Below are 17,317 nucleotides of genomic sequence, written 5' to 3' on the forward strand. Positions count from 1 at the left end.
TGTCTTCCAGGTCACTTATCTGTTCTTCTTTCTCAGTTATTCTGCTATTGATTCCTTCTAGTGTAGTTTTCATTTCAGTTATTGTATTGTTCATCTCTCTTTGTTTGTTCTTTAATTCTTCTAGGTCTTTGTTAAACATTTCTTACATCTTCTCGATCTTTGCCTCGACTGTTTTTCTGAGGTCCTGCATCATCTTCACTATCATTATTCTGAATTCTTTTTCTGGAAGGTTGCCTATCTCCACTTCATTTAGTTGTTTTTCTGGGATTTTATCTTGTTCCTTCATCTGGTACATAGCCCTCTGTCTTTTTTTTTTTTTTTTTTTTTTTTTTTAGCCCTCTGTCTTTTCATCTTGTCTATCTTTCTGTGAATGTGGTTTTTGTTCCACAGGCTGCAGGATTGTAGTTCTTCTTGCTTCTGCTCTCTGCCCTCTGGTGGATGAGGCTATCTAAGAGGCTTGATGGGAGGGACTGGTGGTGGTTAGAGGTGACTGTTGCTCTGGTTGGCAGAGCTCATTAAAACTTTAATCCACTTGACTGCTGATGGGTGGGGCTGGGTTCCCTCCCTGTTGGTTGTTTGGCCTGAGGCAACCCAACACTGGAGCCTGCCTGGGCTCTTTGGTGGGGCTAATGACAGACTCTGGGAGGGCTCATGCCAAGGAGTACTTCCCAGAACTTCTGCTGTCAGTGTCCTTGTCCCCACAGTGAGCCACAGCCACCCCCTGCCTCTGCAGGAGACCCTCCAACACTAACAGGTAGGTCTGGTTCAGTATCCCCTGGGGTCAGTGCTCCTTCCCCTGGGTCCCAGTGCACACACAACTTTGTGCGTGCCCTCCAAGAGTGGAGTCTCTGTTTCCCCCCAGTCATGCCGAAGTCCTGCAATCTATTCCCAGTAGGCTTCAAAGTCTGATTCTCTAGGAATTCGTCCTCCTGTTGCCGGACCCCCAGGTTGGGAAACCTTACGTGGGGCTCAGAACCTTCACTCCAGTGGGTGGACTTCTGTGGTATAAGTGTTCTCCAGTCTGTGAGTCACCCACCCAGCAGTTATTGGATTTGATTTTACTGTGAATGCGCCCCTCCTACCATCTCATTGTAGCTTCTCCTTTGTCTTTGGATGTAGGTATCTTTTTTAGTGAGTTCCAGTGTCTTCCTGTCGGTGATTGTCCAGCAGCTAGTTGTGATTCTGGTGTTCTCGCAAGAGGGAGTGAGAGCACGTCCTTCTACTCCACCATCTTGGTTCCTCTCTGATTCACAATTTTTAAAGGTTGTACTCCTTTTATAGTTATTATAAAATATTTGCTATATTCTCCATGTTGTATAATATATCCTTGTAGCTTCTTTTATACCTACTAGTTTGTGCTTCTAAATCCCTTACCCCTACATTGCCTCCCTCCCACCTTCCCTCTCCCCACTGGTAAGCACTAATTTGTTCTCTAGATCTGTGAGTCTGCTTCTTTTTTGTTATATTCACTAGTTTGTTGTATTTTTTCAGTTCCACATATAAGTGATATTATACAATATTTGTCTTTTTCTATCTGACTTATTTCACCTAGCATAATTCCCTCCAAGTCCATCTATATTGCTGCAAATGGCAAAATTCCATTCTTTTTTATGGCTGCGTAGTATTCCATTGTAAGTGTTAATTTCTTTATACCTTAGGCAGCACTGACTTTTTTCCTGTTATTTTTACATCTTGGTCAACTTAGAAGATAAAAATTGTATTTTATTGTTTAGATTTTCACACATATGACAACTTGTTAAGCAACCTGTTAATTCATATGTTATGGATAAACAAAATAATTTTGTCACTATTCCTATATCCGATCTTCCACACAAAGAAATAATTATTTGAAATTTACTTTAAATCATACCAATTCTATATTTTTTCTTTGTAGGAGTATATCTCTCACTTTATTGAGTTCTTTTACTTACTTCTCTTTTATTAAAAGTAAAAAAAAAAAAACTTTAATTATTAAAAATTTTATTTTAAAATTTTCTTACTCTTTCATTTCATTAATGTTATCAATAAAATAGACTTGTAATTTACCTGCTCCTATTGAAAAACTCGAGTCACAGACAATAGGGTCGTCTACATCCTCCATAAAGACTGTAAACATATAGGTACTGGTATTATTCCCATTATCTATGGCCTCAATTTCCACAGAATAGGTTTTAGGATTATTTGGGTTGTCAGGATTCAAAGGCTGAAGAAGAGTGATTATGCCTGTAACTAATGAAAATAAATAAAGAAAAATTACCAAACTCAAATAATTAAGCATATACTAATTTATTCATATTGATGGTAATTTAATTCATTTAATAGTATACACTTTTAGTGAATAAGGAAAGTGATGTTTAGCAGCTCTACAATCATTGAAAATATTTGTTTAAAAATGCCCACTTGCTTTATACTTGCCTTTAAAATATAATTTAATATTATAAATGGTTTCATCATATTTTCCTCCAAATCTCTAAATTGTAATTTATGGATTTACCGAGCATAGGTAGCATCTCGACTTTAAAAGTACCAGACCACAGTGTTTTATTTTAATTACAATAATAGAGTTATTAGTGGTTTTGAGCCTGAAAAAACGAGCCAAACTATGTTAAAATCCTAATCATGTATTGTTTCTGCCATCCAACTTAACTAATTCTTCTTTTAAATAATTTTTATTGTAGTATAGTTGATTTACAATGTTGTATTAGTTTCAGGTGTACAGCAAAATGAATCTGTTATACATATACATATATCCACTCTTTTTTAGATTATTTTCCCATATAGGCCACTATAGAGTATTGAGTAGTGTTCCCTGTCCTTATTAGTTATGTTTTATATATAGTAGTGTGTATATGTCAATCCCAGTCTCCCAATTTGTCCCTCCCACCCTTACGCCCTGGTAATAATAAGTTTGTTTCTACATTTGTAACTCTATTTCTGTTTTGTAGATAAGTTCATTTGTACCCTTTTTATAGATTCCACATATAAGAGATATATTTTATAGAAAGGCGAAAAATGAGCTCAAGGGTCAAACTTAGGAAAATTTGTGAAGACAGAAAATTTGTGAAGACAGAAACTGTTCATCCCTGGTGCCTCCAAGGGAGAATCTTGGTTGACTGGGAGAGTTGAAAGTTAGCAGCAGACATTTCATTTCTTACATTTGTTTTTGCTGGTCTGCTATCTCATCATTGGCGTGAAGTAGCAGCTGGCTCTGCAGCTGCTTTATCCACCTCTGGATCCTCTTTCAGCTTCTCTGACTCCTAGAACAGGTGTGTGTGCTCAGCCTTATAATGAAAGGCCCCAGCTTCTGCAGGATACCCTCACTACCAAGGTCAGCGGCATCAAGAACGGACATGGGTTTTAGTGCATTCTCATAGAGTCCAGAGCCTGCTTGTGTGTCTGGTCTACCCTTAATCTCCCCCACTTTGTATTTGTCTTCCCTCCTGACCTCTGGGCTTGTGGACCTCAAGCTCTGGCATTAGACACAGAGAGAGCAGCCTTACAGGGTCTGCTTAAGAAGCTCTCATGGTTGTGTTGCTGGTGGGTTTTTTTTTCCTCTGGTTGAATGCTGGACAGTTAAATCAAGTACTGTGACAAGCCATAGGAAAACAATATACCGGAGTAGTAATTCTGTACACATAGGTAGGAATATATCTATAATCAAGTATCCAAAATATAATTATTAAGGAAATGTTCCGATTTTCACAAATGAAACTAAGGAGTTAGATATGACTTATCTGTCCTATAAGGACAAGGATTTCACAGAAGCATTGCACTGATTGCCTCTGAAAGCCAATAGCCAGTTATAAAAATAAGTTACTATGACAGTCGTTATTTCACAAGAAGGTCATTTTTACAAGTAGGAAAATAGCAACTGTCAAATGCCACAGATTTTTGGTGTTTCCTTCTCCATATTTAATCTAATTTTGAAAGGGTAGCTTTACTAGCCCGAAGTCTAAAGGAAATGCCGAGATTAGATAGTGAATGCTTAAATGAAGACAGCTAGAACTATGTATTTAAAACTTAAGGGTCCAAAGCAAACTTTTCCTGCTGTGTTCTAAAGGTATAGATGCCGCCATCTTCATCTCAGTCTGTTGGTTTTACTCTTGCTATAATTTCTCCAACAGGTTTTTCTTCAGTTACATTAATAGAATTCAGAGGAAAAGGTCTAAAGAAAAAAAATATGTTGATGAAAAAATGTTGCAAATGCAGATTTGTATGCACATACCTGCTCAGTTCTGATAACTTGCAAAGAATCGTTTGGATTTGTGATAATATTACCTTCATCTTGTCAAGAATTTAAGAGTTCCCAAAGTATTCAAATGTTGAGAAAATCCATTTCTGGCACAAAGTTACGTAACTTTTTTGCATAAGCATTAATTTTTAATCATTTAGTCTCTGGCATCATGCCAGATATGAAAGATAGCATGACATCAAAGAGATGAAAACTGGAAAACAGATTGAAATAGTGCACCTCTATTATTCCAAATACCAAATGTATGGAATAGTTGGCAATTGAACATAAGGGATTAAATATATTCATTTTCATCTTGTTATCTAGTATGATGAAATGCTGTCCAAAGTCATAACTTTGGACAAGTTTGGATAAGCAAGTTATCAGGACATTTATTTTAAATTTATTGTTCATCTCTTTAAAGTATATTTCAAGTCCCTGATCAATTTCCAGAACATTTCTGAAACTTAAATTTCTTTCTTATTCAACCTTCCATTCAAGCATCAGACATTTATCAGTAACCTACAGTATGTTATTCCAGTTTATATGCCTAAGAATAAGCCGGCTTCTGCTCTTTAGATCTCATTGCTAAAGGTGAACACAGATATAAATAACTATAGTGCTGTGTGATAGAGACCATAACTTTGCTACACATTTTAAAGGGAAGGAAAGGCTAAATCTTGGTTTGGGAGAGAGGTTCAAGGAAGTTAAAGGAAAAGTGAGGTGAGTGGGTGAGGCCATTCCTCTGAGCAACCTTCTTGACCACCACAATCTAATATGGTTTCTCCTTTACAGTGTGGTTTCTCCTTTATACCATAATATAATATAACTCACAGTATTTACATTCTGGACCACTTTGAATCATTTCCTTTTCTGTTTCATTAATTGTAATTTAACATACTATGTCCCTTAAGAAACAAAAACAATATTTTGGGGCCATACCAATATTTCAGTAATTTTGGTATTGCTTATATTATCTAGCATTGAATTCTACTAAATAAGTAAAGGCAATAAGTTTATGCTTATAGTAGGCATGCAGGTGACAAAAAATTACTTTAAGAAGTTGGCAGAACCTCTACCACAAATGTAGTAGGACAGGTAGACTAACTATCCCCAGAAATAAGAGAAAAACTAAGCTCCATATTTGCTTCTCTTGTTTAGATAATATAAAAATGAATTTGGGGATTCAAACAATGTTACTTTCCTTAGTCATCTGTAGAGATATAACTTAGGGGTGGAAGGAAAATAATTTGAATACTACCATTTTTCTTTTTCTCTTCATCAATCTAAGTAGTATTTAATTTTTCTTAGATTGTAGTAATGTATTTGATTACTACATTTTGAAGTATAGAAAAACATCTAACAGACATTCGTAATCTGAAAATGTTTTTGAATGCTACAATTATATCTCAGAGTATGGAAGTAAATTTTAAACTACATTTTAAGGTCTACTTTTCCCATTGTTGAAAATTAATATATTTATTTAAAAGCAACACAACAACTTTACAAAACCTTTGGGGAAGAAAACAAAAAGACACAAAAATCTTTTCACCATATCATATTACGATATTGATCACTTCTATATTTGTTTACCAATATTTTCTGACATATATTTTACTTTCTATCAGCATATGTATTACTTATGTATATAGTAATATATTTTAATATAACAATAAAATATTTTTATGTAGCTATATAATTATTATTATTATTTAGTTAGCCATTCTCTATGTTACACTTTAAAATAAATATGCTTACTCAGATTGAGGCTTCTCATCATTTATGTTTCTAATCATGATAATTAGTGTCCCTTGACAGAATAGACCTGTTGTATCTGTTGCTCTCAGTGTAAGCTGGAAAACCTGGAAAAGAGTTTTTTTTTTTAAACTTTACAGTATACTATTTAGTAATACATGTGCATCTTTATAATATGTCTCCTGTTAGGTTTTTTTGTTGTTGTAGTGTTCTCCAATTAAATATAGTGTTTTATTTGTCTTCTAGGCAACTAAAAGAAGTATAAGTGCTTTCTTAGTTAACTAGATTAGTTGTACATTTCAAAATAGCTTCATGTCATTTGCCATTAAATCTCAAAGATCTGTGTAGCTTGGCTGCATGCCTAAATATAGACTAAATTGAACAAAAAAGAAATGAATGAATTACAGATTCAATTATTAACTAAAAGTACAATGCACTGAAACCATTCACAAAGCAGACTGTTTAATGCTAACCCCTGGAAACAGGACCATGAATTACTCTTTGCGATCAGAACAGGAGGTAATTTCTGAAAAGAGTTTAGAATGTCATCAGATCTCAAATATTTTCCCCATCATCCTGTCATACATCTTACCCTTTAAATATTATTTATTCAGACATATCAGTAAATGTCCTTCTGAAAAGAAAAAAACACCCCGAGGCAGTAAGGTATCCACTAAAACGTTTTTAAGCAAACATTAAAAAAGCCCTTACGGGCTTCCCTGGTGGCGCAGTGGTTGAGAGTCTGCCTGCCAATGCAGGGGACACGGGTTCGAGCCCTGGTCTGGGAGGATTCCACATGCCGCCTGCGCGTCTGGAGCCTGTGCTCCGCAGGAGGGGGGGCCGCGATGGTGGGAGGCCCGTGCACCGCGGTGAGGAGTGGCCCCCGCTTGCCACAACTGGAGGAGGCCCTCGCACAGAAGCGAGGACCCTACACAGCCATAAATAAATAAAAATTAAAAAAAAAAAAAAAAGCCCTTACAATGTACAAGAACCTGTGCTGAGTGAGGGGCTGACAATGAGCGTATTTAAATTTCTTTTATAAAATGTCATAAAACTTATAGGTTAGCTATGTAGTAGAAAGATGAAGTAAGTAGGTCTTAAAGAACTTACCAAGTTTGGTTGAATGTGTGAGTCAAGGTAAGCAAGGGAAGTGAGGCAGGGAATGAGCATAAGTATGGAGCTGAACTGCTTGATACGTAGGTAGCTGATATGCACAATCTCCATTTTTCCCCACCTAATTTTAATTTTAAGCTCATACTAACCTCATATTGTAGTCCTAACACTCAAATTGCTTAAAAGATATGTATCATTGGCTTCTTCCCCATTCTGTGACATTTAACATTTCCAGATTGAAATTGAAATAGAAGTCATTGGCTTTCTTCTACCCTTTATGTTCTTTTAGGTTAGAAAGTTGAGATCATCTTTAGTTATTAATACTCTTTCTCCTAAATATCTATTCAGCAGCACATTCTCTATTTTTTCTATAAATTCTTGCATTTGCTCTCTAATGACTATTTTCTCAACCACCTTATTGAAATAATACATGTGGAGGATTTCTGAAAATGGAAATGTTTTACCAATGCCAATAATAATAATAATAATAATAATAATTTATCCCTTTATTTCTCAAATTTCACACTCCATTTCTGTGTGCACAGGTTATCTCAATAGCCCTCTAGTTGTTTTCTTTCCAATCATTGTTCCTACTAATATGTCATTCTCTACTAAGAAAAATCTTCCCAACAATGCTTTCCTTCTTTTTTTCATGGAAATACCAGAAATTGTTCTTTTTCCCTACCTCATTAGTTTCAAATTCATCTGGAAGACTTATACCCCATCTTACCTTGGCTACCTATGTGTTTTGTCATTCTAAGTAGGGCAGGGTATAAATTGTTTCAGTACCACAACTTGACTGTTTTAAATTTCTTCCCATTTGTGATGTTCAGAAAATTTTTAAATTTAATGATTTACTGATTTAGTTTTCCCTAGTTAGAAAGCTACTTAAAGTCTTCTTTTTCTGAAACTTCTTTAGATAGATCTAAAAAGTTAAGACATGATCTCTGTGTTTTGATATCCACCAAGACTGGTTCTAGATATTTGGTTAACTGCACTAATCCTCATTAATGAATCACAAAATATTACTCTTCCTTTAAAATAATAATCTGTTCAGTCTTTCAGGCAGAGTTCAGTTATGAAAGATTCTTGTCATTCTTTGTAGAATAATAAATAAATATATTAACTACATGATATCCAGCCTCAAAGTCCAAGGGATCATTGCCTCTCACACTAACAATGCCACTTACGGAATACACTCCAAAAGAATTTGCTCCTTTCTTTGGTCCAGATAACTGTGTCTCAGTGGAGTACTAGAAAAATAAAGCATACATTAATCGCACTAAAATAAATGAAAATGTATTTGGAAGATCATTCAGATACAATAATGGAGCAAATATATAGAAAGTTCTTTATTTTTACATTGATTAATTTCTCTCTTTCTTTATTATCTAAGCTTGTATTAAAACCATTGGAATATACTGATGCAGAATACAGGAAAAGTAAGAGTTGTTTAGCTTATTAACACAACCAAAAGATTTGCTGTATTTTTACAGAGCTGCATAACACTATACATATTCCTTTAAGAGAATTTTTTTAAAAAATTAGATTTGATTCTGCAAATTAATACATCTCTGAAAGAATGTACAAAATAAACTCACTGTCACTGTTTGACTTTTTAGAAACAAAATAAGAATTATAATGATATAAACCAATTGCAAATATTAATACAGTTGAATGCAGTTTATAATTTATCTTACTTCTTGATTGCACTTTTTATTTATTTTCCACCATGTTTGAGAAGAGGTGAGAGTAGATAAATCATTCTCAAAAGTATCTGAAAAAAATGTAGTTTGAAATGAAGTAAAATTTGATTAAAGTTCAATTATAACTGCATATTTTTTTAATTTGATAAGGATCAAGCCTTTAGCAATGTAACTATTTCCCAAAACACTAAATTTTAAAACACACCTGCTGCACTGTTTTCCTGCAAATGAGAGAACTGGTAATAACTATTTTCAGCTGGACCATAGGTTATTTTTTAATCTATTGGAAAGACATCATCTAACAGGAAAAGTCTCATATTTCTTAACAATTTCATATAAATTGCATACTGGCTGGTCTACAACAAAGTATTTTTGAGCAGGGATTTTGAGTACCTTGACTGACAACAGCCCATGTATCACTGGAGGTTAACTGGAAATCAAGGGCGAGAGGGATTAAGTGACTTCCCTAGGATTACACCGCTAGTTAGTGGTAAAGTCCTAACTTGACCCAAGTTACCTGAAGCGCCATTACTTCACCCCCATACAGTGCTCCTTACTTCATACTGTGAATTACCAAATTAGAAGTAAACTCTTTCAATACATGTTTAAAAAGAACAGCTGCAGAGAAAGCATGCTGACTTTTGTAGTCCAATGTACTGCTAAATTCTCCATTTAGAGCTTTATGGGTTCTTTTTATTTTGCCAAATCTCTAAGAGACTTTACAATCATGAATCAATTATGAGAAAAGCAAGTCTCTTATAGTTAGATATCTAGTAATTAGGATACTGAAACATCAAAAAATTATAATCACATTCACATGTGACATTGAAATAGCTAGACAAGTGGAACAGTTCTGAATAGAATCCAAAAGACAAAGCCCCAGTTTCAGCTCAGCGTTGATGTCTTTCTTGCAGCTGCCCACCTCCGTTAGAAGTTGTATAATTTTCTTATTAAGAAAATTTCTTATAAAAATGCTATTTCCAACATTATCACGAATATTGCATTAGAGTGGTTGTCAGCTTCATTATGCTTTCTTTAATTATCAAATTAAATATATTAACCACTCTTGAAAAATATCTCCAAAGCATAGCACTGTACTCAGAAAAATCTTCCCAACAGTGCTTTCCTTATTTTTCTCATGGAAATATCAGAAATTGTTCTTCTTTCCTACCGAATTAGTTTCAAACTCATCTGTAAGGCTTATGTCCCATCTTACCTTGGCTACCTATGTGTTTGCCATTCTAAGTGCATGCCAAAGTGATATATGTGTCTCACACAATGATCACCACCTACCATCAGTATATCACCATTTAAAGAGTCCTCATCTGTGGCTGTCACTCTATAAATTGACTGATATAATGGATAGTCCTCATCAATTTCTAAGGTAGCCGTGAAGTAAAAATCAACATGTATCAAAAATTAACATATATGATGCTTTCATTAGCTCTTTATATAATAAAAACAGAACAAAACTAATTGTAGATTGGATGGTAGGGCTGGGATAATATTTTAAGATAACGATCTATTTTTGTATTTTTCTCTTTGGCTTCCTGCCATCTTTCCTGCTCCTACAGAGTGCTTTTCCTTACTTCCTAGCACTGTCTATGGCAACTATAGCCTAAACAAAAAGAGCATGACATATATGCTGACAGATTGCCCCAGGAGAAGCCAGCCAAGTAACCTCAAAATAGATTCCTGTACTCCAGTTTCTAGACCTGATGGGGCTATGCGTGGAGGAACTCTTTCTTACAGAAACACATTTGTGGACATCTGTGATTGACCTCCATCTTTCACACACCTTCTAAAATCTCCCCATAGCCTTGACCATGGGTAAAAAAACACAAACTACAACGCAACATGGATGGAGTGACCTAAGGAAAGACTCAGGTTAATTGTTTTATTTGTTCTCTGATGTTTTCTGTGCCTTGTGTGTGTGTGTGTGTGTGTGTGTGTGTTTTATTACAATCCATAGGTATGAGTTTGAAATAGAGTAACACAAGCTGTGTAATCAGGCACTTTAAAATCTTCTATTTCTCACACACATACATTTATGGACCAAATTTATACATCTTAATAAATTTAAATTTTAACAGATTACCCAACAATTTAATTGATCTTTGTTTTTCTAATGTAATTACATTTAAAGTGAGTGACCAGGAAATGTCAGTGTAGGTGAAGATAGTGAGATAATAAAATAATGGTGGCTGCCTTAAAGCATATCTCCCAGTATTTTCTCCAAAAGCAATACAGAAAACAGGAAGAAATAAAATTACGCAAAATCCTGCCCTCAGCAGAACTTGAAGATAGAACATGACCAAACTTCATAATAACTTTAAGTAAATTTTTTAAAAACCAAAAAAACACAAATGTAACAAATCCTGGCAAATAATATCTCAAGTTTTCATCCCACCATGAGGCTTCGTGTCTAGCAAAGGATGATGTGGAAAAGTTTTTGGTAAGAGTAAAAGATAAAGCAAACTACAGGCCTAAGATTGATGTAAAAGTGCTGTCAGAAAGAGTAAGTCAAAATGTAAAAGAAAAACCCTAAAACTTCTATTATGTTGAAAGTACCATGCTTAGTACTGTAGGGAAATACATAAAGATAAAAAGCAAGTTCCAAATCCCCAATTTTTTTCTCTTAAGGGCAGGTAAATTATAAAAACAAAACAGATTTTAAGATATAATAAATACTTTTAAACTGAACAATGAATGAAGTAAAATGTGTGCTAGAGATATACTGGCGTCTAAATACTTGTCTTTGACTCAAATACTGGCATCTATATACTTGTCTTTGACTCAATTAGAAAATTAAACTTAAAAGGTTTTTAAAATTCTTCAACATTTAGACAAAAGTCAGATTCCGTGATACTTCATATGTATAAACCTGAACTATTAATTGCAAAGAAAATTAATAGAGGAATAAGTGTATTTGTCCCTCAATGCTGTTAAGCAAGTCCTGTTCTATTTATTCTTCACCTTTCTACAAAAATTATTTCAAACTTTGGCTTTTTGCCCCAAACCTGTTACTCCTTCCCATCTGTCTTACTTCCCATAGAAGATCTCTCTTCTTACAACACAGAGTAAAGAGAAACCACTAGACTAGTGATAGCTCACTTTTTCTTTTAAGATCTATAGTCCCGCTTACATCTGCACCATTTCCCCTCCCTTTATAGTCAAAGGAACAAACTGCTTGTTATTAATGATAATCCATGTCCACTGGGAGGTGTTTCCCCTTCTACTTTCTCTGGAACTTAACTCTATCTCCCACTTTCAAATACTCCCTCACTACTGTCTACTTTGTATTACCATTTGAACATGCTCAAATCTCATCCATTAAAAAAATCTCCCTAACCCTAAGCTCACTTTAGCTATGGCCCTGTCTCTCTACTAGAGTTTTGGATATTTCTTCACCTCCCACTCAGTCTTTAGTCCACTCTACTAGAGGTTCTTCCCCCCTACAAACACTAAATTTTTTTCCAAAAAGTCATCAAAAGCCTCCATGCTGACAGACCCAATTAATACTCACTGTCCATCTTATTTGATTTCTCTTTGACGTTTACACAGTTGATGCTTGCTTTTTCTCTTGGGAGAAAAATATCATTGCAAATCAGTAGGCTCTGCTCTAAAATTTTCAGTACCTTTGGAAAAACTGCCTGGGAAACTCAAACTTGGCATGGTTCCTGAAGAGCCATTAAGTTCTCATATCAGACAAAATACTTGTTATAGCTTTTCAAATATTAACCAACAACTTCTAAATAACCTGCAGTCTCCTTTAGCTACCACCCTACTCTGTAATCCTTGAGTGCACACCTTTCACCACCTCATATCCTGGACAGAGCCAGCACTGGGAATGGGAAACAGAAAAGACTCAAGGGCCCTCAGTGTGACATAGAAGAGGGCTGAGAGCCCAGGAGAGCTTGGGAGAGATTATCTAGAGTCTTACCCATTGATCAAGAGAGAAAGGAAAAAAAAAAAACTATGAAGGGATTCAGGTTACTTATTCACATCCATAGCCAATATCATTATTGAACAAGTGTATTTTTTATTAATTAATTTTTATTGGAGTATAGTTGATTTATAATTTTGTGTTAGTTTCTGCTGTACAGCAAAGTGAATCAGTTATACATATACACATATCCACTCTTTTTTAGATTCTTTTCCCATATAGGTCATTACAGAGTATTGAGTAGAGTAGAGTGCTATACAGTAGGTTCTTATTAGTTATCTATTTTATATATAGTAGTGTGTATATGTCAATCCCAGTCTCCCAATTTATCCCTCCTCCACCCTTTCCCCCTTGGCAACCGTAAGTTTGTTTTCTACATCTGTGACTCTCTGTTTTGTAAATAGGTTCATTTATACCATTTTTTTAAATATTCCACATATAAGTGATATCATATGATTTTTGTCTTTCTCTGTCTGGCTTACTTCACTCAGTATGACAATCTCTAGGTCCCTCCATGTCACTGCAAATGGCATTATTTCATTCTTTTTTATGGCTGAGTAATATTCCATTGTATGTGTGTACCACAATTTCTTTATCCATTCCTCTGTTGATGGACACATCCTGGAGAATGTCCCATGTGCATGTGAAAAGAATGTGTATTCTGCTGCTTTTGGATAGAATGTTCTGTATGTATCTATTAAGTTTATCTTCACAAATGTGTCATTTAAGGCCAGTGTTTCCTTATTGATTTTCTGTCTGGTATATCTGTCCATTGATATAAGTGGGGTGTTAAATCAAGGGATGACAGTGTGTTTTCAAAATACTATATTTTAATTGGAATGATAAAGAAAATTTCTGTTAGGCACACAACCAAATAAACTGGGACCTTCAATTCACTACTTGTTTTTCAGAGATTAGAGCTGCTAGTCTGAAAGAAAAGTCAAAGCTTCAAGGCATTTTGAATTTGTTAAGTATGAAAATAAATTGAAAATGTAAATATAGATATCTAAATTTTTGAGATGAGCAGATTAGATTGATTAATTCCGCCTGGGCTTTGATCCCATCTCTCTTTTTCTCTTTCATGTATCTTCAATCACCAAGTTAATGAATTATCCCCACTTTTTTGTAAAATTACTCAGGTGTCTCCCTTTAAAACCAAATGCACCAGACAAAGCTTTCAATCCAAAATAGTTCTGCCACTGCCTTCTCTCCAGTTTCATATGCAGATTTCTGAAACATGGTTTTTGTTTTCATAATCTCACTCCTAATTCCGCTCTGTTCTGGTTTCCTCCCCTATAATACCAATAAAACAGTTCTCAGTAGGTTCATTAGGTTTCATTATCCCCATATCACTAACTAAATGCAATGGACATTTTAACATCATCTTACTTGATTGTGGAATTCAAGTCTACTAACCACTAGCACTCTCTTTCAACACTCTCTCCCTTTGCCATTCAGGGTACAACTTTCTCTTTTTTCTACCACCACTTGAGCTGCTCCTTGCTGTCCTTGGCAGGCTGAGCTTCTTCCCTACATAATTAAGTGTAGGAGTTCCTCAAGGTTTGGCCCTATGCTCTCCTTTCTTCTAATGCTCTACTCTCTAGCTGAGTAATCTCATCCAAGTTCGCGTTTTCAATTACAAAACATGTATAGACCTAGGCAAGACCTATGAGCTCCACTGCCTATTTAAATGTCTCCTTTGATATAACAAAAGCATATGAAGCATGAAATGTTCAAAAGTGAACTCATAATTTTTCTCTGCAAATTTGGTCTATTTCTAGATTTTCCTATCCTAACTGAGAATCTCCAAACCAGTTATGCAAATCATAAACCTCATAGTTCTCCTCTCTTCCTTTATATTTAATTCAATACCAGATTCATTTACCATTTAAATATCTCAAGAATGTCTTTTTATTTTTATCTCCGTCACCTTCCTTGCCCAAACTCTACCATTTCTAATCTGAAATAACTTGATAACTGGCCTTCCTCTCTCTACTCCATGGGTCTTCAAACTACTGCCCATGAGTCAAATCTACACTGCTGCCTGTTTTTATATGGTCTTCCGATCAAAGAATGGTTTTTGCACATTTAAATGGTTTTAAAAAATCAAAAGAAAGAGTAATATTTTGTGACACATGAAATTCAAATTTCATTGCTTATCAAGTATTAACAACACTTACACACCCACTTGTTTCTTCATCATCTATTGCTGCATTCTTGCTATGCTGGCAGATTTGATAACAGAGATAGAGACCATAAATGATGCTCTCATCACTTCACATAGTATAAATTGCAGTAATCCAGTCACAATAGCATTCCAAGCACCATGTTATTTTTTGTTACCATGCCTACGCATCATGGCCAAGTAAGAAAAGAAGAGAAATGTGAACTTTGAATGCCACACTTTTAAGGTATGATGGAGTGTGGATTCTTTTAAGGCACGACAGATGTTGCAAAGCATCATGCTTATTATACGGAAGCATTATAGCTGATAAAGGAATATGATGTATAAAAGAAGACTAAGCACTTATCACTATATTCTGATTTGACAGGAAAACAATGGTCAGAAAAAATGGTAAATGTATAACAAAATATCCCATGATGACAGATTTTATTCACAAAAATAAATCAAAATGAAGCTGCAACCAAAATAAGATTCTGAGTGGCTCATTTGTTATCCAAGCAAGGAAAACCACTCACTGATGTCGAGTTATTTAACCCCTCCAACCACTGAAAGGAAATTTAAAAAAATTATAACGAATTTTTAGTATTATTATATTTAAAATTTTTATTTCTCAATAAAAATGTATAGAAATTTGCTTCCTCCATTGTTATATGAGTACTACATAAGTAATATTTTTGATCTTGCCTTTTGGACTTCAAAACCCAACATATTTACTCTGACCCTTCACAGCATCTGTTGACACCTCTTCTACCTTTGTCCCGTTCAAATATTTCTCTCCACTCAACCAGATGTATCTATTTAAAACACCTACTTGCTTATAATATTTCAAAGGATTCCCACTGCCCTTAGGGCAAAGATCAGCACCCTTAAAATACCTGTATTACCTTTCAGTATTCATTTTGTGTCATATTGCTTAGTGATCTCTCCATTTCAGTCACTAGATTTTCAGTTCTTCTTACCTTGTTCTATATTGTCTCAAGGCATTTGTACATACAATTCCTTTGACATGAAGATACTCTTCCCTCTCTTGTTTATTTACTTATATCAGAGTTTGGATCTAAAGTAAATTGTCAGTTCTTTAGAGAAAGCTTCCCGATGTCTAACTTGGTCAGCCCTTATACACAAATACACACACACATTATTTGCTTTTGTAATATGAAAATACCCTTTGAACCTTAAGGGTTTTAAAAATAAATTATTCTTTGAGGCATTTTCACAAATAAGGGTTTAAATTTATGTATTATGTTGTCCAGGCCTTTTATTTATTTATTTTTTCTCTCCTGCCTCACTTTTCTTGTAGTAAGTCTTTTTAAGAACCTCTATTGCTGTTTTTAATGTATTTGCTTTCTAACCTCTTAATTGAGAAGTGAGAATTTCTACATGGTAAACATTTTTTCCAGACCATTCCATAGAGAGGTTATATGTTTTCTTATATATATGTATATCTGCACATGTTTTTGTATATTTACATAATAATAAAATCACTGAACATATCCGACTGGAGAAACATGCCTGGCATCTTTCATTATATATAGCTGTTGAAAGTAAACCATAAGAAACGATCATACCTGTACCTGAAGAAAACTGGATCAGCAGTACAGCCCGGAGGTTCCGGAACATCAATGATATTAACGGTCAAAACATGTCTTGAGAGACCTTAAGTATCAATTATTAGTAGAAACCTTCTGGGATCAGTTTCATAATTAAAATTTTTGATAGATATTATTACACCAGAACCTAGTTAAGAGATAATCCATAAATTATAATTACCATAAGCATATAGAAACATATCTTTTGAATTTTGAAAGATTTTAGAATTTCATATTTTAACTCTTCTATTTTATAAAGAACCTAAGTGGGAAATGATGTCATCTACCCAAAGTCACACAATTAACAAGCATGGCATGAATCTTTAATTGAAGGAAAAGAAAAAAGCAGGAGTGTAAGTGTCCCAATTTTTATTTCTTCACTACCTCACAAGGAAAAGATTTAAAACATGAAACGAAATAGCAAACACTAATAGTTGACTTATTTCCTTTTCAAAATGTTTCACAATTCAGACTTCTATTTTTATTGAACTGCATTTTGCTCTCAAACATTTTCACTGAAAATTATTCCCAAAGATTACAGGGGCCATCAGTACCGGAGATTGTATTGTGATTACAATACGTGTCTATTTTTTGTTAACAGAAAAAAAACTTTTTTGTTTGTTTATATCCAACCTCATTAGTTATTATGAGTTTACCAAAAATCATAAAATAGGTTTGGTATAATTTTGATCTGGCACCACGGTAAACTTTATCAAGAAGATGTCCTTGTTGTCAAAGGAGGCATATTGCCTCTGAAAAGGTATTTTTTATATGCTACTAAGTTCAACAGCA

At 34.5% G+C, this 17,317-nt stretch overlaps 1 protein-coding gene across 1 annotated transcript in view; it reads right to left on the bottom strand.

Moving 5' to 3' along the window:
* Window positions 1-17,317, bottom strand: part of LOC309666473 (cadherin-23-like) — a gene marked incomplete at its 5' end in the record, with an annotated part of 96,423 nt that overhangs the window by 66,085 nt on the left and 13,021 nt on the right. Inside the window, 9 exon segments of the mRNA XM_082473919.1 lie at window positions 2,001-2,229; window positions 4,023-4,083; window positions 4,087-4,284; window positions 4,490-4,586; window positions 5,990-6,118; window positions 8,183-8,352; window positions 10,099-10,184; window positions 16,467-16,593; window positions 16,597-16,673. Coding sequence (XP_082330045.1) covers window positions 2,001-2,229; window positions 4,023-4,083; window positions 4,087-4,284; window positions 4,490-4,586; window positions 5,990-6,118; window positions 8,183-8,352; window positions 10,099-10,184; window positions 16,467-16,593; window positions 16,597-16,673 — 1,174 coding nt within the window.

This window comes from Balaenoptera physalus, assembly GCF_965194825.1.
Source record: "Balaenoptera physalus genome assembly, chromosome: 8".
In the NCBI taxonomy this organism is placed as follows: Eukaryota; Metazoa; Chordata; class Mammalia; order Artiodactyla; family Balaenopteridae; genus Balaenoptera; species Balaenoptera physalus.